The sequence below is a fragment of the Aythya fuligula genome, chromosome 13, assembly GCF_009819795.1.
Source record: "Aythya fuligula isolate bAytFul2 chromosome 13, bAytFul2.pri, whole genome shotgun sequence".
Taxonomy (NCBI): domain Eukaryota; kingdom Metazoa; phylum Chordata; class Aves; order Anseriformes; family Anatidae; genus Aythya; species Aythya fuligula.
The window spans coordinates 11,380,856-11,403,185 of NC_045571.1; the positions used below are offsets into that span (position 1 = coordinate 11,380,856).

The 22,330-nt window shown below is 55.6% G+C and overlaps 2 protein-coding genes across 6 annotated transcripts; one reads left to right on the forward strand and one right to left on the reverse strand.

The window, feature by feature from the left end:
• The first annotated feature begins 5,430 nt into the window (after window positions 1–5,430).
• On the forward strand, window positions 5,431–11,470 carry FUNDC2 (FUN14 domain containing 2). The gene is made up of 5 exons (XM_032196260.1): window positions 5,431–5,457; window positions 5,592–5,742; window positions 6,374–6,449; window positions 7,669–7,803; window positions 8,395–11,470. Exons 1-5 carry the CDS (start codon window positions 5,439–5,441, stop codon window positions 8,470–8,472), a joined length of 459 nt encoding a protein of 152 aa, XP_032052151.1. The 5' UTR covers window positions 5,431–5,438; the 3' UTR covers window positions 8,473–11,470.
• Window positions 11,471–12,159: 689 nt separating this feature from the next.
• On the reverse strand, window positions 12,160–22,130 carry CMC4 (C-X9-C motif containing 4). 5 transcript variants are annotated; one of them, XM_032196533.1, is made up of 5 exons: window positions 18,006–18,100; window positions 17,745–17,796; window positions 17,482–17,663; window positions 16,410–16,477; window positions 12,160–13,634 (listed from the first exon to the last, which is right to left on the reverse strand). In XM_032196533.1, exons 4-5 carry the CDS (start codon window positions 16,465–16,467, stop codon window positions 13,465–13,467), a joined length of 228 nt encoding a protein of 75 aa, XP_032052424.1. In that variant the 5' UTR covers window positions 16,468–16,477; window positions 17,482–17,663; window positions 17,745–17,796; window positions 18,006–18,100; the 3' UTR covers window positions 12,160–13,464. The 5 variants fall into 5 exon arrangements, with proteins under 5 accessions (XP_032052424.1, XP_032052426.1, XP_032052422.1 ...); XM_032196535.1 differs by lacking the exons at window positions 17,482–17,663; window positions 17,745–17,796; window positions 18,006–18,100 and adding exons at window positions 20,626–20,672; window positions 22,114–22,130; XM_032196531.1 differs by having other exon boundaries at window positions 17,745–18,100.
• Between the last annotated feature and the right edge of the window lie 200 nt (window positions 22,131–22,330).

Sequence of the window (22,330 nt, forward strand, 5' to 3'; positions counted from 1 at the left end):
GGCTTATTGCTAAGGAGCAGGAGAGGCGCTGGGAGCTGGCAGAGTGGCTGGCGGCTGCGCAGGTGAGGGATGTGTGTGCAAACGGGGCTGTCCCCCTGTGCCCCAGGCATCTGCACCCCCAGCAGCCAGGATTTAGCCACACAACCTCGCTTCGAGCCATGTGGGAGGGAACTGGTGGGGAGACTCCTTGGGATGCCCCTTCCCAGCAGCTCCTCACCCTCTCGTCTTCTCCTAGGGTAGAAGCAGCAGCTCGGAGCAGACGCACTGCAGTGTTTTTGCCATGTCCCCCCTGTTTTTAAACTCGCATATTTTGTTTTCGTTTTCTCTTTCCAAGCCCAGGAAATTCCTCCCAGACGCACACACGTGTGCTCATGCACACACACGCCTGCACGCGGCTCTGCTCACGACGGCAGGAAGATGAGGAGGAACGCCCTGCGCCGTCCCGGCGTCCGCGGGGTGGGAAGCACCCCATAAATCATGCAGGAGGGCAACAGGAGTGCAAGGGCAGCGGTGACCCCTCCGGGGGCTGCCCCGGCACGTGCAGAAGTGTCCGTGTGATGGGTCTGGATGGGTGTTTTGGGATCCTGGGTGTGAATTCTTGGCACACATCACCTGGGAAAGACCTCCAGCACCCCACCGTGCCAGCGCACCCCATGGCCACGGGGGCAGGGACACCTCCCCATCCTCACCCTCAGAGTGGGGCCATCCCTCGCCACCTCGCTGGGGACACCCTCTCTCTTCCCACTCATTCTCTACAGCAGCCTCAGCCCAAGGGGAAAACCACCCCCGGGGCCCCGTCGGCAGGTGGGGAGCACCCAAAGGGGGGGGACTCTCCCTGGGACCGCTGTAAAACCCCTGCAGCGAGGGGCTGCCCGCTGCTTCCTGCGCTCACCGGGGGCTGGCTGATGGGGCTGGGGTGGGAAGAGCTCCCCGGGAGCTGAAACGCCAGCGAGGAGCACGCTTCCTCCAGCTCCCGAGCCAGTGGCTGGCTCCTTGCCCAGCTCGGGACTCCTTTTCTCCGCAAGGAAGATGAGCAACAGCCCAGCCAATGCTGTGGGACAAAACAAGCGGTGTGTCACAGGCGGGGATGCCCTGGCTGCTTTGCACCTGGCCCCCGGCTGTGTTTTAGAGCGGGGAGAGGCTGCCGCTCTCGCTTCCCGTGACAAACCCTTCCCATCCATCTGTCTGAGCCACCACCGCCTGCACGCATCCATCCCGCGGCTGCTGACGGGACACAACAACAGCACGGGGGCCCTGCCACTGCTCCGTGCAGGGACATGTCGAGGGCGTTGTTCAGAGCTGGAGGGGAAAGGGTCACCCTCGGGTCCGGGGCAGACGGCAGATCCAGCCGTGCTTCTGGCAGCGCTCCCCCCGCCGCACGGACGTGACTTTATTCCAGTCAGCCCGCCTGGGAATCTCCCGGTGTCGCTGGACCGCGCGCACCCGGAAAGGCTGGGAAAGGTGTTCCAGAAACAGGCAGACAGGGAAAATGTCCCCGTGCAGACGAAGCTACCACGAGGAGGGCAGAGCGCGGGTTGGGGTCAGGGACAGGGAGAGACACTCTGGGCACTGGGGACAGCAACACCCCGGGATCACAGAGGGGAGTAGAGCGAAGCTTCCCTTGGGGGCTGCGGTGCCAAGAGCCCAGACGCAGCCAGAAATTAAAGTTTTTGACACGGGCAGGTGCTGGTGAATTGCCACGCGAATGCCATTGCCACCTGTCAGCACCACGCACGAGGCTGGGCTGGGCAGCGGCTGCTGGCTGCACCTTCAGAGGAGGCTTCGGCATCCCCATCCCACCCCAGGCACAGCTTGGGCACATCCAGCCAGCCCCAGCCCTCCCCAGCAGACAGATCTGTCGGTGCAGATGGGATGGGGAAGCCGGGACGGGCTCCTGCCACCCTGGAGAAACCTGCCTGGCGTGAGCCAAGGACCCACGTGCGAGCAGAAAACACTGGTTGTTTCCCTGCACCGTGCGCTTCTCAGCTCGACGCCGGGCTGGGGCGGGTAAGAATGACTCAGAACAAAGTGAGCAGTGTCTAATCTCTCCTGGGACTTTTTATGTGCATGTGTGTGTGCGCGAGAGAGAGAGCAAGAGTGACTCACGGTGGCTTCTCGGGAATACAGCGTGGCTCAGAAGCAGCGGCCGCCCCCGTGTGCGCCCTTCCCAGCACTCACATGGGCAGAGGGCACCGGGACACGGCCGTGCCACCGGCGGTGGCGAGCTGGCAGAAGGACAGGGCATGGCCACTTGTATCAGTGCGTTCAGGACACAGCATCTCCTGCTGCTGCCCACGTCCTGCCAGGACCTGCCTGCCCAAGGGCTGGTGAGATGCATCCCTGCTCTTCCATGGACGTGCCCGGGGCTGGTCAGTGCCGCATGGGCTCGCAGGGTCCCCCCCAAATGAGGGGCCAGAGCCCTGTGCAGCGCCCAGAGCACCCAACCTGTGGCTGTGGGAGCCCATGCAGCAGCAGCTGAGTGGTGCCGGGGGCAGAAACGGCAGCAAATCCAGCTCTGAGCACCCTCGGCACGGCCCCAGAGCAGAAATGCCACCGTGGAGCAGGTCCGAAAAAGCAGCCGGCTGTCCTCCCCTCTCGCTTCCCCGCATAAGTGGGTCAGCGCAGCGTTTCTCCTTTCTCTCTCGTTTCTCACGCTGGAGGTGTCTCTGAATGACTCAGGCTGTGGGAGCGCAACGGCCGCGCTCCCGGCTACGGGACCCATGGGGCCGCACCTGGGGGAGCCGGGGGGCTGCACATTGGGGTGCTCGTGGCTGGAGGGTGCTCCCGATGCCGCTGTCTTCGCAGGGGTGCTGCTGAAGGAGCTCAGCTCCTCATTTCAGAGCAGCCCAGGGAAAAGCAGAGCAGCCTCCAGGCACACAAGTCCTTCGTAAGTCACCTAATTACCCTTGGCTGATTAAATTAAGCTCAGAGCAATTGCTGTGCCGCTTGTTGCTGCTGGGTCAGCCTGGAGAAGGGGTCACGTTCCCTCTGGGTTGTCCAGTTTTTGATGCTTGGCTCAGCCCAGCTGCCACAACCCAGCTGCCAAAACAGAAGGCTCCTGGAGTAAGCCCCAAACCCCTGTGGCTGCTGAGATTCAGGCACACGTCCCCTCTGCCCAGGATGTGGCTCTGCCCCATGACTGCTGTGCTCAGGGCACGGGGAAGGGCCCGGCGCTGCCCTTCCTCCCCGTCCCCCAGTGCTCAGTGTTGCTCAACTCGGGCATCCCCGCACCAGCACGGCTCCTGGTGAGCCACAAAAAGGGCTAAATTTAACAACAGGAATTTAGCGTCACTCCATGGGGATGGCTGGGTAAGGGAAGCACTGTCCCAGAAAAATCCTCTCTCGATTCTCGCAGAGAAGAAGCTGATGCACGGAGCAGATCCTGAACCCCCTGCCCTGCTGGCTCCCATCACTGGGATGCTGCCCTGAGCCAGGGGATGCCACCGCACCCAGCACCCACGGGTGCCCCCAGCACCAGCCGCATATCTCGGGGCTGGCAGGGTGTCTGCTGGCTGGGAAGCAGCCCCACGAGATGAAGAGGGAGATGGACCAGGGCAAGGTGCTGGCCAAAGAGGCAGAAAACACGCAAGAGCCGAATGAGCAGAGTGTTGTGCATCCAGCTATTGTTATTTGCCTTCTACAGATGGAGAAACTGATGCAGGACTTGGTCGCCTGGACTACAGTGGCAAGGGGGAAGGAGAATGTCTGCATCGCCCAGGCAGCCACTTTGGTGCCATTTGCTGCGCACCGGGCTGGCGGCACCCAAACCAGCACTTCTCTGCGGGAGGGATGGACTGAGGGGTGGCCAGGGCTCGCTGCAGCTCAGCACAGTGCTCTGCTGTGCCCAGGCTGCTCAGCTCCCATCTGCAGCCAGAGATCCCAGCTGCTGGCTGGAGGGATAACAAAGCCCCTTCCTCTGCAGTGTGGAAGTCAAGGAGGCTGGGGCAGAGCTGAAAAGTCCCCCCAGCATCGGGGGAGAGCAAAGGAAAAGGGCTGTCGCCCCCACCCAAAGCAATCGAGTGGCATGAAAAGCTGGAGCCCATGGTTGGTTTCATTTCCAGAAAATGAGAAGAGAGAGAGAGGCATGGGCAGAGAGAGAAACCCCGCTGAAAATCCCCGCGCTCTTGCTTTGACAGGGCTGAGCTGCAAATTTCCTATCCGCGAGCTTCAGTGTGCCCCCGGCCGGCCGCAGTGCCGGGGCTGTCCCTGTGCGTCTGCGTGACACCAGCGCGGATGTCCCAGCCAGGGGAAGGGGAATTCAGGCGTTGCTTCTCGCCGTACTAAAAGCAGCGGCTCCATCACAGCCTCGGCAGAGCATGTGGACCAGGACCACGAGGCTGGCGGCGCCTGGACTTCACCCCGAGCCACCGGGGTAGCAGCCTGGGAGCCCCCCAGGTCCCCGTGTGCTGGGGACATGTGCTTTCAACAGGGGACCCTGGCAGCTGGTGGAGACGGCCAGGTACGGTGCCTCTGTCAGCGGGTCGGGGCGTTTTGGGAGGACTTGCTGGGAGCAGATGGGTTTGCTGGGTGCGTTACTGCCCGGTGCTGCTGCACGTGGCCGTTGCAGAGCCCACGTGGGCTGGCGAGCAGGGAGTCACCGGCCACGCTGGCTGGGAGGGATGGGAAACATTCGAGATGGGGAAAGGCATTTGGGGCTCGCACCCCCTGACCCAAACAGGCTGGTAACTTGCGGGGAGCCCCGATGGCTGTGGGGTGCTCGGGTGCCAGTGCTGGGCTCTGCAGCTGCCCCCCAGCCCCGTAACACCCCCGGTACCGAGCAGGAACACAGCAGCCCCCGGCGGCACAGCCCCTGCCTTGCTGCGGGAGGAAGCCGAGCGCCCGCAGGATGCTGCACGTGGGCTGGGAAGGACGGGGCCATGCTGGGGCAGCGTGTGGGGCTGAACTAGCTGGCACCATGGGGGGAAAGACACAAGGAAAAGGCGTGCTGGGACCCGGCCGCCACATCTTATTTTCCCAGGGGAAGCCGCTCTGCTCGCCGCCAGCCCTGCCCGGAGCCGAGGCCAAGACCCAGCGGAGACACGGTGCCGTTGGCCGCCCAGTAGTCGGTGTAGGATCTGTGCGACCGTCCCGCTAACAGCTACATCTGATTACTGGGTCACCAACGGGCCGGCACCACCACACCCGCCCTGAGCGGCGACGGGACAACGCGGACTGATGGGGGGCTTGGGGTGGGCATGGATGCTGACTGGTGCCACGGTGCTTTGGGGCTCAGCAGTGCAAACACGGGGACTTCACACTGGGCAGAGAATAAATAAACGTTCAGAGCGTGCTCATTCCTTCTCCACACGGTTATTAGGGCGGGAGCCCCCACACGCACACACACACGGGCACTGACGGGGGCGCCCGCCCCTCCAGCGCCTCACGGCCCTCAGCGGGGCGGGGCGCTGCGCATGCGCAGTGGCAGGCGGAGCGGGAAGATGGCGGCGGCGGGCGGAGGTGGGCGGCGGGGCGCGGGGCGGGCGCGTTGCCATGGCAACGGCGGGGCCGGGGGGGCGAGGGTGAGGTCTGGTCCGGCCCGGTTAGGCCCGGCCCGGCCCGTGACGGTGCCGGGGTGCTTTGTGTGCCCGCAGGCCGGCCGGAGGACGCGTTCACCGTGCTGGAGCTGTCCGAGTACGCCAAGAGCCGGCCGTGGTGGCGCAGGGTGTTCGCGCCCAGCTCGGGGTCGAGCGCCGAGAAGTACAACGTGGCCACGCAGCTCGTCATCGGCGGCCTCACCGGCTGGTGAGCGGCACCGGGGGGCGGCAGGCGGCGGGGGGACCCTCCCGGGGCCGGCCCCAGCCCCGGGCCGGTTGCCTGCACGCAGGGCTGAGCAGGGCCGGGGCGCTGGCGGCTGCCGTGGTGCCCTTCGTAACGCACGGCCCTGCTGGGGCCGCTCCTGCCTGCTTAAAAAGGGAATAAGGGGTAAAAGTGCTGCTTGTTTGGGCCGCAAAGGAGCTACCCCCGTGGTCTGCCTCCCGTGCTCCCTCCTGGAGTAAGGTTATTTGTGCTGCCCAGTCTCCTCCTGGAGGTGATCCCTGTTAAAGGTACCCCACCGAAATCGCGTGCTGATTTTGGTTAAACCACGTGTTTCCGACTGCGCTTTTGGGAGATCACGATGTTGAAGAGATAAGAATCAAAGCTGAGAAAGCCTGAGATGCTGTGGTGAGAAGTAGAGAGCTGCAAAGTGCCACATCTGGCCAGGCACAAATTCTCCTCCTTTTTCTCTGCTTGCCTGTGGCCTTCTGCTGTCAGCCCGCCTGTCTGCGGGCCTCGAGCAATCAGCACAGAAGGCAGGCCTGTCTGTAGGATAGGATGTGTTATGTGCATGTGTTTGGTGTCACATTCTCCTCACTGGATCCTGGTTGATTTGCAGGTGCACTGGATTCATCTTCCAGAAGGTTGGAAAGTTGGCAGCAACAGCTGTGGGAGGCGGCTTTTTCCTGCTTCAGGTGTGTATGAAGAGCGGGCCAGGCTTTGTGAGAACGCTGTTGGTGGGGAGCAGGGGTTGTCTTAGTGCTCCTTACTTGTTGGGACGTGTGGGGTCAGCTCTGTGTGCCTGCAGATGCCATGGGCGTATGTTCCCTGGCACAGGTCAATGCCCCGTTTTCACAGGTAGCATAAATAAAGCATGTTAGAACTGGAGACATGCTCAGATGCTGCTCATGGAGTTACTTTAGAACATCGTAGAAACGCCCTAGATCACCTCAGGGGTATGTCTCAGCTTTTAATAGCCAGGGCTGATCAAGTCTGTTGGTCTGCAAAGACTTGTTAAAGTTTTGTGGCTGATTGCTGCTGACGTCTTAGAGGGCCAATTCAAATCCCTGAATAAATTTCCACCCCGTTTTAGTAGCAGCAAAGCAGGAGCATTAGCTTCAGGATTGCCAAAAGGTGCTGTTTGCTTGGGGCTGGCTAACAAAGGCCAGGCCAAGGCACACGGGCGCTGTTGCTGCAGAGCCACCTGAGTGAAGTGGAAGCAAGCTTGGGCCATGGCGATCTGCACAGCTGCTGCAGGAGGGGCTGGTCAGCTGGCTGCTGTAGCTAGGCTATTTCCTCCAGCCTTTTCTTCTGATTTCTAAGAATTCAGAAACCGAGGGGAGCCTCTCAGATGCTGAAATCTGGTCCGTACGTCCTGCAGGAGGCAGAAAGCTCTCTGACCTCACGCAGCAGTCTTTGCTGGTTTGCTCCCGAGGCGCTGCATCTCGGGTGACTCGTTCTCACTCTTCTGGTTCCACTCGTTCAGCTGAAAGCCAAAGGCTTTCGCCCCGTTGAATCATCCTGACCAGATAAAATACTCAGGGAGGAGCAGGCTATTAATAGCAGCGTCCAGTCTACCCGCAGCAGCAGGAGAGCTGCGGAGCGTCCCAGCGAATATGTGGCAGTTGTGAGGGGGAAGGGGAGGCAGCTTTACACTGCAGAGGCTGACACAGGCTAAGCTGCAGCGTGTGCCCTTCTGTTAGAGGATTACTGCGGGAGGCAGATGTTGCAGGACAAATGGAACCATGGGCACGGTGCTTTGTCCAGTTCCTGACCTTGTGTGCTCATCTTCTCTCAGCCTGCTGGTCCAGGGTGTGGGGGCGGCGTTGGTCAGGGAAGGGGTGGGAGGGGAGGGGATTCTGTTTAGCCAGGATTTCACTCCAGGAGCTTTCTTTCCACCCCTCAACATTCCAGATCGCAAACCACACGGGATACATCAAAGTGGACTGGAAGCTAGTAGAACGGGATGTGAACAAAGCCAAGCAGCAGCTGAAATTTCACAGCAGCGGCAACAAAATGTCTCCAGAAGTGAAAAGCAGAGTGGATGAGGTGAGACAGTTCTCCCAGGGGGTGTGCAGGTGCCCTGCTGGAGGTACGGCGGGAAACGGGATTGAATTCTGGGCTCCCGTGGATCCTCCGCCATGCAAATACCAGGAGGGAGTGCTTGTGTAAAAGCAAAACTAGTGAGATGGCAAAGCTGCCCACGTGAATTTGAGGCAGACAGGGCGTCTTCTAGGCGCGACACCTACTCACCGTTTGTTGTGGCAGAGTCCTTGGGGTTGGAAGAAAACGTGCTGGGGTTGTGGGGAGCTCGAGAAGGCTGAGCAGGAAAGCTGAGCAGGTCTGGTGGCAGAGTGGCCTGGTTACTCCGGGCTCTGCCACAGCGTGATCTGACTCCCACGTGCCATCAGCAGCCCTTCTGTCACAGGATCCGGGCTGTGCTGGGATTGTTCCACAGTTCAGGTGCCACAGATAGGGCGGGGAGGCCGTTAGGGAGGATGAGGAGCTGGTGCTGAGCAGTGGCCACGCTCCCAGTGTTGCCCACCTAAAAGAACAGCCTGAGAGGGGCCTCACTGTGGGGAGGGGGTGAGTGGCTGCGGCTGTTGGAGAACACTCTTGGCTCTTCTCTCCCATGCTTAGGTGATCATATTTCTGAAGAAGAACGTTATCCTGACTGGAGGCTTTGCTGGAGGATTTCTGCTCGGAATGGCCTCCTAGGAACTACAGTTGACTCCCTCTTCGTGCCCAGCCTCCCTTGCCCTCCTCTCCTTCCCGTTCCCTTTAACATAGAAGTCATGTTTCCATGGATGTTTCCAACAGGCTCAGCCCCCTGCTCACAGGTTCCAGCCCTTATTTCTTCCAACACTGCTTCTGACTTCCAGCTTTTACCTGTCTGGGTGCTGGGATTGGCCTGAAAGTTTTTGCCTTGCAATGCATCATTGTGATTTCTTTCCCCTCCACACGCACCCAGTCCCACGTTCTCAGATGATGTGCAGCCTCCTGACCATGTAGTGGCAGAGAAATCTCTTAAATGTGCTTCTTTTCAGGTGTCCAGGACCTGCGTGTTTGTCTGCCAGTACATGTGCACAACAGCTGCCAGCTGTTGGCTGTTATTTAGCTTTCACTTTCTCTGCTCCGGTACCTGGAAAGCCTGTGCCTCCCTCTGTGCAGAGCTGGGTGTGAAATGCAGACACTCCTGCATGTCCTGGGGTGGCTGCAGAGGAGTCGGGGGCAGCTTGGGCTGTGGGTAAGGAGCACGTTTGTGCTGTGTGTGGCAGTGGGGTCCTGCCCTCCCCCTGCCCTGCACGTGGGTGGCTGTTTGGCTCCTTGCCTGCTGTTATTTATAGCCCTTACTGGAAGTGCAGCTCTGGCACTGCAGATGGAAACTGAGCACCACGGGTGGCTCTCCAGACTCTCCCCTTATCCCGTGTTCTGAAAGCAGAGCTCCTTTCTCGCTTGCTGGCTGTCAGCCCTGTGCTGAGGCACTCTCGTTGTGCTGAGCAGGCTCACGGGGTGCTCGCCCTGTCCGTGTCAGCCTGCCTGCCCTGGGCAGCATTTCAGCTGTGCCACTCTCTGCAAAGCACCCCGGGGCTTGGAGTGGTGGTTGTAAGCCCGCCGTGGCCTTCTCTGGCCACACTGGGGTTGGTGATGCCTTTACAGATGTAACCACGTGGGGTGGGATTGTAGATGGCAAGTGTTTAGGGAAGTTGCACTGATCCAGGATCCCCGTGGTCAGCTCCATTGTGGTGTGTCTGGGGAGGAAGGAGAAGGTGAAATGTGGTTAGAACTACTCTGAGCGCAGTCCCCTACCTGCTGTGGGGTACAGACTCCACCTGGACTCTTCCGTGCTTCCAGCATCTGTCTGCACCCTGGTGGCTGCCGTGGGCAGGGGGCCAGCTGCCTTTCTGCAGCAGCTCCTGGGACTCACAGAATCCTTTGAGTGCATTTGGCAACAACTCCCATGTGTTTCTTCCCTAACCTGAGGCTGTGGTTACGAAGATGCTGTGCGGAGCAGCTCAGCCTGCCTGCCTACCTGTCACTGCGTACAAAAACAGGGTACTGTACATAACAAAAAGGGTGGGGAAAAAATGGGCGTGCCCTTGTAGGAGTAGACCATTTCCATGCTCTTTGCCTTGGTTTTGTTTCTTCTTTGACTTTACCATTTACACACACACACACACAAAAAAACACCATCTGCTTGCTTAATCCCCTTGCTTATTTCCAACAGCCATAGCCCTTCTGCAGGTGATGAGGCAGCCCAGATGCAGAGCTCAGGTGTTCATGTGATGTCTGGCCCGGTGCAGTTGTGTGCAGAGCAGAACTCTAACCTACAAGAAAAATGAAAAAAAAAAGATTAAAAAAAAAAAATCTTAGAGGTGTTCTGCATTGGCTGTGCTTGGTTGGCACTAGCACTTTCCAGAGTGTGGGGACTTGCAAGATGTAGGGTGATGTCCTCCAGCAGGTACACGCAGGTGTCCTTGCCCAGGACGTTGATGTGCAGCCCACCTTTTGTGGGGAGCACACTAGAGAACGGTGATGCACGTGGGTGCCCGGGACACAGGTTGGCAGCTGCACCCCACCTCCCACATCGTGTGATGCCCTTCTGAACATAGGTTGTTGGCTCTGGGTGTGGGTACAATGGGGATTCTTCCTCAAAGAGCTGCTGGAAGGGCTGGCACTGGGGGTTCTGCCACCAGAGGTTTTGGGCTTGGCACAGGCTCTTGTTCCTTTTGCTTCAGTTCTGATTGAAGTATCAGAATGGCAATGCTTTGATTTAGGTGAGGGTTTCTCACCTTCTGGATATGAAGAGAGGCTGCAGGTAATCAAGAAACATGAATCGGTGTCTTTGCTTCTGTCCTACCCTATGTGGCCAGGGAGAATAAAGGAGCAGCTGGGCTCACAGCCTTTTAACGATGACTTTTAGGAAAGCCATCAGAGGCTGCAGGAGGGATGTGATGCAGCAAATAGGTCCTTGATAAGTCGGTGTCTGGGAGTGGAGTGACAGAAGCGTTTTCTTTTTTTAGTAACCCCGCACAGCTGGATGTGGCTGCATTAACACATTTGCATTGTGGAGTATCTCTTGTTCCTGTAGGGAAACAGCCCTGCTTCCCCCCTGCCTGGTGTGCTGCATAACCCCGCTTCTACCGAGGTGCATCACAAATCTTTCCCAGCGGCAAAGCTCAAAGTAAATCACGAGCAGACCTGAGGGCTGTTTTTCCAGCTCAGATAAGTCGCTTTCTGCCCTTTCCTGGGAGGGGTGTACTGGATTCTGCTCCACAGGGTCCCGACTTGCTGCTATGGAGAGCAGTGGCCCGGAGAGGGAGCCAAAACGTCTCAGTTCCTGCAGGAAGCAAGTGGTTGAGACAAATTCATTTTGTTTAGTGTGAGCACAGGCAGGGAGTGGACAAGGACATCAGCATCTGGCAAATCCTGCTGTGCCAGTGTCGGGCTCATGGCTGGCGCTGTTTGATGCTGTGTGCCCACACTGGAAGGTTTGATGCTCTGTGGGAATGCATTTTCATTGCTGCAGGTGCCAAGATGAGGTGTTCCCCCCCACACTCCCCAACACACTTGCTCCTTTTGGTCTCGTTTCAACAACTTCTGGCATCTGTACCAGTATGGAAAGGTTTAAAACACACTAGGCTTTTGAAGTCTTTTTATATATTGTATGTAAATGCTTGTTGAAGTGATATTTTATTAAACAGTTTTGCTCTAATTTCCGTGTGAGGTCTGGTGGCTTCTCAGGAACCAGCACGTTGTGCCTTCGCCTCGCCCTGCCTGTTGTATTTTACTGGTGGGAGCAGTTGCAGCTGGTGCAGTGGCACAGGACACCCAGCCTCCCCTCCTCTGCAGGTGACCGTGGCTGAGGGTGAGCTGCCTTAACAAATCCCTCTCCTTGGTGATCCTGGCACCCATTGCCCACGCTCCCAGAAGCTGGGATGCCTCGGGGGCAGGAGGTGATTCTGCTGCCAGCGTGGCCTTAGGTTCCTTGCTCACGGAGTTTGTCTTCATGCCCATTCTATTCAGGTAGAGCAAAGACTTTAATTAGGTGTGACAGAAGCCTAAATATTTTTTTGATCATGTGTTGGTGATTTTCTTTCTCATGCTCAGATCGGGCAAGAGGGAAAAATGATCCACCTGTGAAGTGATTGAGCTGCTTCACATCATTGTCATGATTCTCTGCTGCTTTTCAAGAGAATTGGCCACCCTGCCACCCCTCTGCTTTGTTGTCCAGTAAGGCCAGCTCTGAAATATTCCGAGCCCAGGCTGTGAAAATACCAAGCAGCTTCTATTTAAACATGATAATGTCACGTGGAGCTCTGGATAGAGAACAGCCAAGCTGCCCAGCTTACAGCTATGCTGGGTTCTCAATAAACAACCACACTGAGACTGCAATTTGTTCCAGTCATTTATTTTGTATTATGGTATTTCAGAGCAGTGAATACAGATGGTTTGCTCTTCTAGGCTTCAATACACTCAGCTATTGTGCCTAGACTACAGTGGTATTTTTATAGAAGCTGTATTTCATAATTAATTGTACTTGATCACAGCACAAAAGTCCTTACGGCTAGATCTAATGACAGAGTTAGTGGCCTAGTGGGTTCAAAGACTGGTATGTGGGTGCCCTGGCTTGGCACCCACTGAGGTGCCTGGACTCCTGCTACAGTGGACGGAGAGACGTGGGCAGCTCTAAAGGGTGATGCAGGAACCTGTCTACCAAGCTCTTCTACAGGTCACAGGAAATTCTGCTGCACAGGTGAGAGCTTCTGAAAAGCCATCTCTCCCTGGGGTCCAGACACAGACGGTTTGTGTGTGAGTCTGAAGTGCTGTACCAGAAGTGGGTGCCTACAACTGCTTGCTCAGTAAGTGGCACCTAAGTCGGTTCTTGGATCTAGCCCAGGGCTTTGTGATAGGCCCCTGGGTACCAGCGCGCTGAATTACGCTGGGTTTATAACATATTGCTTAAAGGTCTTCAATTATACAGAAATTTATAAATTTTATATCAACAGTCAGATTTTTCCAAATGAATATTGCTTTTTTTAAAAAAATCCTATTCCTGTAGCAATCCCTGAAATAATGTTCCTGTAACATCTTTATTGTCATGCAAATAGCAGCGTGTAGGCAATTCAAATATAGTAATCAAAACCCTGTCCAGTGGGAAAGTGAGGCACTTAGGCAAAGTGGCGTGTTGCCACTCATGAGCTATGCAAAACCTAGGAACGAACCCCGGACCTGATTCCCGTTCTTGAGCTTGAACCACTGGACAGGTGAACGTTGTCTGGAACTACTGCGTGATGGCAGCAATACCTCTGCGGTGTCAAGATGGACTTTGTTTTATGTGTCACACTTAAACTCACTCTGATGAGCACATTTCCTGTACCTCCCGCTCTAGAAGCCAGAGTAACTTGGTTCCAGCCCTCCATTTTGAGAGCGAGGATGGGTTAGAGTAAGGTAAGCATTCTAAAAACATCGAACCGATTTTTCACAGACACAGTTGCAATGCGAAGACAATGTAGATGATGTTTTGGTACAGAAAATGCAGTCTGTTAACCAGGCCATCTCTTGGTACTGTTATACTTTTTGGTGCACGGGATGGTGTGTTCTGGGAGCCTTCTGGCTTTCCTGAAAGTCTAGAGAAGGCTCGGAAAAAACCACACATGGGCTCTGCAGGTGAGTCCGTGCTCTCGCACCTGCCGGAGCTGCAATGTGTTACTGAGGTGGTGGAGGAATTCTGTCTGAAGTAGTCTTAAGCTTTTCTCTCTCTCTTTCTTCTCTCTCAAAACCTGAACAACAGATGGAGCGGCCCTTGGGGTACCGGGCGCAGCATTTCCGCATCTCCTGGAGCACGGCTGCGCACTTAGACTCCACGTAGTTGTTCGCTGGAAAATAGAAAGGAGACACAAAGTCCACACAGGGGAACTGGTGCTGCCCCCGAGGGGCTGTGTGTAGCCTTTGGGTGCTGGGTAGTGTGCTGCTCTGAGGGGCAAGAGCTGCTGACTGGCATTTTGTCACGTTCCTGCTCTACTAAAAAGTCTCTCCTGAGTGTCAGCTGCCTAACAAAGTGCTAATCAGCCTTGCTGGTCTGGACAGAGCACCTTCTGCCCCCCAGGTTTGTGGCTGCCTTACCACTCCAGTAGGAATGAGGCTTCCCTAATGACTGCCCTCTGCTCCCTACTTCCCTTAGCCTGTGTGCTTCCAAGCTGGATCGGGTGATCCCTGTTCTTCCACTTTGCTGCCTCATCACAATCAAGTTTACAACATTTAAGGGCACCCCAAGAGGGGCTGGTATAAACAGGGACGAGTGGGCCCGTCATCCCTGTAGGGCTGGCAAAAGGAAGGGGTGCGGTGTGTGGCTGCAGCCCTCCTCCTGCGGCCTGCCAGGGGCAGCATGCAGTTAGCAGGGAGCCAGCGACATGGCCCCCTTCCACACAAGGGTCCCCCTCTTGTACAACAAAAGGCTTGAGCCTGCCCAGGCTCCCAAAGGCGAGCCCTTTGCAGGCCTGGCCAGCCACTGTCACCTCCAGGTTGCCCTGAACTTACAGCAGAGGTGCTTTGGTCTCAGTGCCCAGCCTCACCAGTGACTGGCCCTCATCAGTTACCTGCAGCAGCTGGGGCTCAGGCCCAGCAGGGTTCTGCCAGGCCCTAGGAAACCAAGACTGATGGATCCAGGTGGCTCGGGAAGGCCACCTGCAGCCCCATCCGCCTGCTCAAAGGCCCTGCTGCTCTCCCTTGGGTTTGAGAGGAAGAAGCTGGCAACCTAAACAGTGTGGGAGGTCTGGAAAAGGAAAGCTAAGCTCTGTGCCATAACGTTCCTACGATGGGTGCTCCAGGGGCTCTCCTAATTGTTCCTGTGCAGGTTTGTTTCTAGCACTACGTTCAGGCACACCCTGCTATCCGTCAGGGATGCATTCCTGTAAAGCACAAGGGTTAGTTATACAGTGGACAGCAAAACACACACAAAAAAAAAAAAAAAAAACATTTACAGTGGGCATTCAGTCTCACAGAGGAAGCAGGCAAGATCTTTTGAAACAATGACCCGCTGCAAACCAGCAGGCTCGGAAAAGCCAGCAGCTCCCAGTGCTCCTGCTCCTGCCCTCATCCTCCGCACGGCACACACTGTGGGTATTAGTCAGCTAATGTTCTGTGCACATCCTCTATTAAATTAATTCTTGCAGGAAAAATTGCTTCGCTGTCTGTCAGCTCAGCTGCTTCATCTGTGCAGCTCAGACAATATCCCAGCAGGGCAACGCACGCACAACAACAGTGCTCCAGAATGTTAGCTGAAGAAGTGGAGGATGGGGGCGTGCGTGTAGCAGCCTCTAGAAGCTTCTCTGCTAACACTTAACCGGTCAGATCAAATCCGTACACAAACCTACGCAGGTAAAACACTTGGAGTAACCTCCACGAGTGTTATGAAAATAACATTGTCATAGCTGGGCCCACAACACTGTTCAACATCAGCTTTTAAGTGCAGTTACTATGGGGAGTGAAGGTTGCTCTTCCCACAAGAACACTTCAAACTATCAGGACAGTAAGAGCAAATCAGGCAATCTATTCACATGGGGAGGGGATTATTTGAGCCCTTGCTTTGAGCTGAACACAGCTTCCCAAAAACAATCCTGGGAAAAACGGATATCTACCTGGCTGACTGCTGCCTTCCCCGTGCCATTCCCCCAGCCAGCAGGGGCTGTTGTGGCACCTGCACTGGTTGCGATCTCCGTGTCTGCAGCAGGCCGCAAGGCCATCCCTCTGCTTCCCCACAGGTCTCCTACCCAACTCTCTGCATTTCAGCTAACCTGCCTGCGGTCTTCACACAAATTAAAGGCAGAAATGAGTTGTGGAACTGCCTTGGCTGCCCTGGGCTACTGCAGTGAGTTCCTGAGAGGCTCAGCGCACGCTAAGGGCTCTGCCAGGTGAGTTAGGAAGAACTCTTTCCCACGTGGTGGAGCTGCCTTGGCACACGGGAACATTTTCTCTTATTTGTTCTATGGGGCAAGTTGTTTTCCAAGAAGCAACCATTTTTTTTTAAGAAATATTTTTCTCTGCAAGTAACAAAGCTGCTCTCCCCAACTCGGGCTCCCGAAGCACGTTATCAGGTAATCTCCCCCTTCGCTACAAATATTTGGCTAAGCTATTACAAAACAGCTGTGAAAGGTCTCCAGAGGACACCAGCCCATCTCCTACCTTGAGGCCAGATCACATATACCACATCTCTTCCTGCCAGACATCTGTCTGACCTGCTCTTAAGATACGCCTCGAGCTAAACACTCCGCAGTCTTCTGCAATCCGCCCACAGCCTCGCTACCCACTCTGCAAGGGAGCTTATTATAATGTCTAGCTCTCCCCGCCTACAGCTCGGTCCCAAGTCTACACACAGGCTCTCACTACTGGCAAGGAGAACGCTCCGTCAGAAATAAACACTTTGCTGTTACAAGCGCTCTGTTTTGTACTAATGGTGTCTCGTTACTTACAACCAAGCACAACAGAACTCTCTTAAAACCAGACTTCTTTATAATTTGTTTCACTTTGCAACCAGGTCACACTAAAGTGCTTGCTTGCTTCCTCCTCAAGGTGAAGGGAGAGCTGGGTTAGGTTAAAAGAATCAAGTTCCACCAAAACTCAAGACACCAAAAAGACAAAATGACATTTGGTACCTTGCAAGCATTTCTGTATTTCACAGGCTTGCTTCTGGCAGGGATCCTTCTGGGACATGTTCAGAGAACTAAAATGATAGGAAAACGTTACTGTAGAAATAATGTTTGGGCGTGGGAGGGAAAGACACTGTCTTAGAGCCAGGGCTTTAAAGAGTTCCCGATTTCCCTCTCTACCACAGACAGTTCAGCAAGTGCCTACTGCTGCCTGCAGGTGCCTGCCGACACGGACAGGGGCTCCCCAGCCTGCCAGTGCACACACAACCTTCACTGCACACCTCTCCCAGGGGCAACTCGTTAGTGGCCTTGTTAATGACAGCTCTGGGTCTGGCTAAAGGATGTGGGCAGTGAGTACAGGGAGGTTTTACAGTGCTGTGCGTGGAGGCCTTTTCCTTTTCTCTGGTCAGAACATGTCCTGCTCCACCTGGAAGCACAAAGACTCCAACCACGACTCCAATGAACTCTCCTGTCTTTTTTTAACAGTTCTGTGCCCCTAAACCTTATGCTAAAACATGTGTTTGTGTAAAAGCCCTCTCTGTGAGCTCTACACATCCAGGAGTTTGGTTACTCATGTAACTGCATCTGGAGGAGGAGCTTAGGGAAGGAAAAAAAAAAAAAAAAAAAGAACAAAACAACATAATTACGTGTGTACAGTAAAAACAACAACAATGAAGGGGCTTTTTTGTTGCAGGAGAAATCCTCTCAGAATTCCCCCCAAAAGAAACCACAATCAACCACGATCACATCCCCGAAAAGCAGGATTTCAGACAATCAATGTGACTTTCTGCAGCTGTGACACCTGTAAGCGTGATCTCAAATCAAAAGAGAAGCAGAAGCTGGTGGAGCAGCAGTTGGATGAGAGACCTCTAAGGGAAAGCATGGCTGTGGCTGAAAGCGGTGGTGGGACTCGTGCTCCCTCAGGGCCACAGTTCAGCTCTTGCCCCTGCCCAGAGCTAGGGAGGTGCTGCCTTCAAACCTCAGCTCATTCAGCACCCGCAGCACTTGGCAGTACCGCGAGGACATTACTTCCAGCATCCTGGCCAAACTCCACTTAGGGCAATTCCATTCTGCCTACCTAGAAGTCCCCCTGATGTTTCAATGGGACACGATACTCCTCTTCACTGCCTGTCCTAACTCTTGTGTGATGTTGCTGTGTGTTGTTTAAGTGCCTCCACCCCAGGGGTGGCTGCATTTCAGTGGAGAGAGAATCATTTATTGGACAAAACATACAAGGACATCTTCCTAGAGCGACTGCTCCTGAAAGACAAAAATTGGCATTAAAGGATGACCGGGAATAAACAGAGCACAGCACAAAGCAGGGGTAATGTCTCCACGTACCAGATTAATCACCAGGCACGAGTTTAAGCAGCAGTTCTTCAACACCACCGAGCTGTAAGCGACAAGGAAAAGTTCAATACGTCTACAGTTACCGGGGCTGAGCTAACGGACGTCAATAAAACAACAGTCCTTTGCCGTCCCTCAAGGATCTCAAATGACTTCACAAACAGGAATGACTATGGTCTAGTGTCGCCACCATCCTTACCATGAGATGGTGCTCTATCTCCCAAACGCGAGAGTTACTATCCCTGTACTGCTCACCCTGGGACAGCTGCCACATATGAGGCAGCCGGGATGGGGGGAGCTGGCTGGGTCGCAGCGCCTCACCCAGGGGAACCTGAACTCTTTGGATCCGAGCCCTCAGCATACCTTCCTCCTGGGGGAGAGCAACAGAGAGAGGAGGCAGTTACTGGCAGTGCAGCAGAGGCACCCGCGACAGCAAAGCCACGACCACGGCGAAGCCCGAAGCACACTTGCCTCTTCCGCAGCCACGAGCCACGTTTTGCGGTGCTCATCGCAGTAAACCCCCACGCGGCGCACCCAGAGGCGGACGGGAGGAGCCCCCGCGTGCCCTCCTTCTGCCATGCCCTCGCCGCTCCTCGCCGCTCCCTCCTCAGGCGCGCGGCATCGGCGGGCGCGCGGGCTCCTGAGCTCCGAGCACGCTGGCGGAGAAAGCTCTCCGAAAGGCACCTCGGGGCGGCGGCTGCCGTGCTGGGAGGGATGCTGTGTGCTGAAGGGTCCCTAGAAGGCAGCCTGGGGGGCTAAGGTGATGGCTGCGGGAGAGGAGGTCGCACGGCGGGTTGGGCGCTGGGACGTGCGCGCTGTGTGGCGTCTGTAAGGCATTCTGGGGCAAAAGGTGCTATAGGTACACGGTTAAACCCTGTGGATATTGGCTTTGCTTATTCCGCTAACAGTCCTAGTAACAGTCTTCGTGTAAAATAGGGAGGGAAAAAAAAAAAGGAGAAAAGAAAAAAAAAGTGATTTACGCAGGAGTTCCGTGGCTAATGATGGTCTAAATCCCAAAAACTTGTGACAACGGGTGGAATTAGCTTAACAACAAGGAGGATCACTCTGGAGACAAAGCACGAGACTCCGTACGCTTGACTCTCACATTTGGATCTCGCAGAGCTGTCATTGTGCAGGGGCCTTCGTCTCATCCCTTAAGAGGGTAGCAGCATTGTCCATTCACACACAGGCTTCTCGTGGACAGCTCTTGCAGCTCTGCGTGGTTCAGACTTTGGGTGCTTACTGAGAGCCAGCAATAGCAGCAGGGGCAAAGGAATTTTGGACATGGAGGCGGTTCTTCCTACCAGAACGTTTGCTTAACGGCAAGTTTGTCTGTATGCCAGTTAGAGCAAGCTGAGCCATTAGCAAATGGAGGTCAGGGCAAGTGATTCTCTCTTTGAACCCTAGAAGAGGTAATCAGAACGGTACAGACAGTCTTCATCCTTTATCTAGGTTTAAAGTAGAACAGAATTAGGCTGCGATACATGTAACATCTTCCTGCTATGAAGCAGATGCAATACTCCTATCCCAGTGAAACACAGTGATCTTCCGAAAACTCGCGGAGTTATAAGGCATGTTTCGGACAGAAGCAAGAAAATCTGGGTACAAAATAAAGCAGGGAAGGTCAGGGAGAGAAAAATATCGTTATACATTGGGGTACAAACACAGCAGGACACACACGTCCACGTTGCCTCCTCTGTCTTACCCCAGCGGTTCTCTGCCTTTCCCAACCACAGGAGCACCGAGCGTTTTTGAACACAAAACACCAACCACGGGTCAGCCTGAACAGCGCTCTCACAGCATTGTAATTTACAATGAAAACTTTGATCGTTCTTTCATTATTTCTTTTTCTCCCATTCTGTTTGTTTCCTTGCTTGACGTGTGGCAATGTGTGTGTGTGTTACTGAAAGCTCTGAAGACCATCCCATGGTGTGTTACGGCCCTCTCAGGCACTGAAAGGAACCTGACAGCAGACTGACAAGCCTCACGAAGTCTTCAAGAATGAGCTGTGAGGGTTAAAGTGACACCCCTGGAAGTCCTATTCGTTCTGCTTTATGCTAAGTTGCTTTACAAATTTAAGCCCACGTGTGGAAATCACTTTGCCCAACAGTGAAGTGCAGCAATCGCCACTGCTCACTTTCAGTCAGCAGGATGTAATTACCCAGGCTGGAATTTGGCCAGGACACTCTCCTACTCTGTGGTCTGATGCCAAAAGCTCCATCATGTCCAAAAATGCTCACCAACTTGCTTTCGTGCCCCACTCAGAGCTGGAATTTCTACAGCTCATCATCTCCAGGACAAGAAGATGCTGTCAGCTCAATATTGATTCAGGTTTGGAAAAATATCGCTCCGTAAGTGAACACCACTGCTCCTACAGCAAGTAAGCTCTCCCAGAAGGTCTCCTATCCAAATACTAACCTGGTCCAGCCCTGCTGAACTTCAGGCAGGAGGACTAAAGCACCACACGGATCTCTGTGTTTCCTGTGCACGAGCATGGTGGCAATGAGAGGCACAGGGCCGACAGAACAGGGTCTCATGCAGAGGACACCGTGCAGAATGGGCAGCGGTTAACAACATCGCCTTTTCACTCTTTGCCCCAGAAATTTGACCCAAACTTCCTCCGAGCTCCACAGCCCTGAGCTCAGTTGCCAGAGTTCAGAGGCTCGCTCTGGCCTCGCTTTTCTCCAGTCTCTAAGACTGCTGCGAGGGTGCCCAGTCAGAGCCACGACTAAAATCTCGAGGTCAGGCAAAACAGTCACTTGGGTGTGAAGCACGGCAGGTCTGTCCTTGGAACTCGGACATCCGAGAGGAACAGCTTTGAAAAAGCATGCGCTTAGACATTTGCACCTAAAACATCAAGACGGGAAAAACTTACACGCTTCCTACTTTTTGCTGATTTTTATCAGAAAGCAATAAAGGAGCCTGAAGGAAGACAGAGTTGAGAGAAGTAAGCTTACTTACATTGAAAGCAAGTTGTAAAAACTGTTCCTTATACTGCTCGACTCGTTATCTACGCCCTGGAAAACCCATCCAACAAAAACCAATCATCTTAAATTTGCAGGATTGCAGTGTCATGCTTTGATGCTGATTTCAGTGTTGCCATCAACATAATTGCATAAGACTGAGCAGACTGAGGTTTGGGGCTGGGGAGATTTAAAGCCCAGCCCCATGGACACCCCCAAGACCTGCAGGTTTTCTGTCCTCCTCGGTATCGGACCTTGAAGTTTGATGCTGTTCTGGGACCTGGGTGGCTTCTGAGCCACACAAACATGAACAAATGTGAAGATGGCCAGTGGGAGGACCGAACCTTGTGACGAGGTTAATTTATTTGCTTGTAAAGTGGATATATTAGAAGATTTTACCAAAACAATGAAAGAAATTGCTCCAGCTGCAGCTCGGGCCATCCCCGGAGCTGGAGCTCAGCGTGCTGGCCAGCCCCCGGTTGTGTTTTAGGAGGGGACGGGGTGGGACTGGTAGAGGAGCTCAGCTGCCATGTGGGCACCAAGGGAAGCAGCGATGCTGGGGCTCAGTGCACGGGGCACAGCTGTGCTAACTGGCTCCACGGTTCCGCACCAAAGCTGCCCAGTTTGTGCGTGGCTCCCGGGGAGCTAAACAGGAGCCGATCCTCCCCAAAAACCCAGCCTGGGTCGTGCAGTGAGACGGGGATGGGACGAGCGGTGTGCGGGGCTGAGGGCGCACTGACTCGTGCTGGAGCTTCTTCATGGGGTCTGGACTCTTTGGGGCTTGGGCTTTTGGGGTTTGGACTCCTGGGGGTTTGGACGCTTTGGGGCTTGGGCTTTTGGAGTTTGGGCTTTTGGGGTTTGGACTCTTTTGGGGTTTGGATGCTTTGGGGCTTGGACTTTTGTGGTATGGACTTGCGGGGTTTGGACTATTGGGGTGTTGACTTTTGGGGCTTGGACTCTTTGGGGCTTGGGCTTTTGGGGTTTGGGCTTCTGGGCTATTGGCTTTGGGGGTTTGGACTCTTTGGGGCTTGGACCCCTGGGGGTTTGGACCTGTGGGATTTGGGCTTTGGGGGCTTGGGCTTTTGGGGTATGGACTTTTGGGGTTTGGACTTTTGGGGCTCGGACGCTTTGGGCTTTGGGTTCTTGGGCTTTGCGCTCCCTGAGGCTCGGCCCCTGCCCTGCCCTGCCCGTGGCGCTGTCCCCCCCCCCCCGCTCCTCCAGCAGCCGGCTCCGGGCCCTCCGGCGGGGCAGTGGCGGCTCGGAGGGGCCCGGCCATGGCTGGGGGGGGGGGGGGGGGGGGGCAGGGCGGGGTCCCGGTCCCGGTGCCGGTGCCGTTCCCGGCCGGGGGTATTTTGGGTGCGCGCAGCCCGCCCCGCGCCGCCCGCCCGCCCGTGACCTACCTGCAGCCCGAGCCGCTGCCAGCCCCGCGCCGTGAGCGCCTCCGCCAGGACGGCCACGCCCCCCCCGCCCCCCCCCCCCGCCTCCCACCGGCCCCGCCCCGCCCCGCCCCGGCCCCGGTACGGGATGGCGGCGGCGGCAAGAGCCCGGAACCCCGGAGCCGCACCCGCGGGGGCGACACGGAATCTCCGCGGCGGGCGCACCGCCCCGCGCTGATTG

Excerpts from the sequence above, each read along its gene's own strand:
- FUNDC2 (XM_032196260.1), top strand. Across the intron at positions 6,450-7,668 it reads GCGGCTTTTTCCTGCTTCAG|ATCGCAAACCACACGGGATA; the intron begins GTGTGTATGAAG and ends TCAACATTCCAG. Across the intron at positions 7,804-8,394 it reads TGAAAAGCAGAGTGGATGAG|GTGATCATATTTCTGAAGAA; the intron begins GTGAGACAGTTC and ends TCCCATGCTTAG.
- CMC4 (XM_032196535.1), bottom strand. The coding sequence starts at position 16,467 with ATGTCCCAGAAGGATCCCTGCCAGAAGCAAGCCTGTGAAATACAGAAA. Across the intron at positions 13,635-16,409 it reads AATACAGAAATGCTTGCAAG|CGAACAACTACGTGGAGTCT; the intron begins GTACCAAATGTC and ends TCTATTTTCCAG.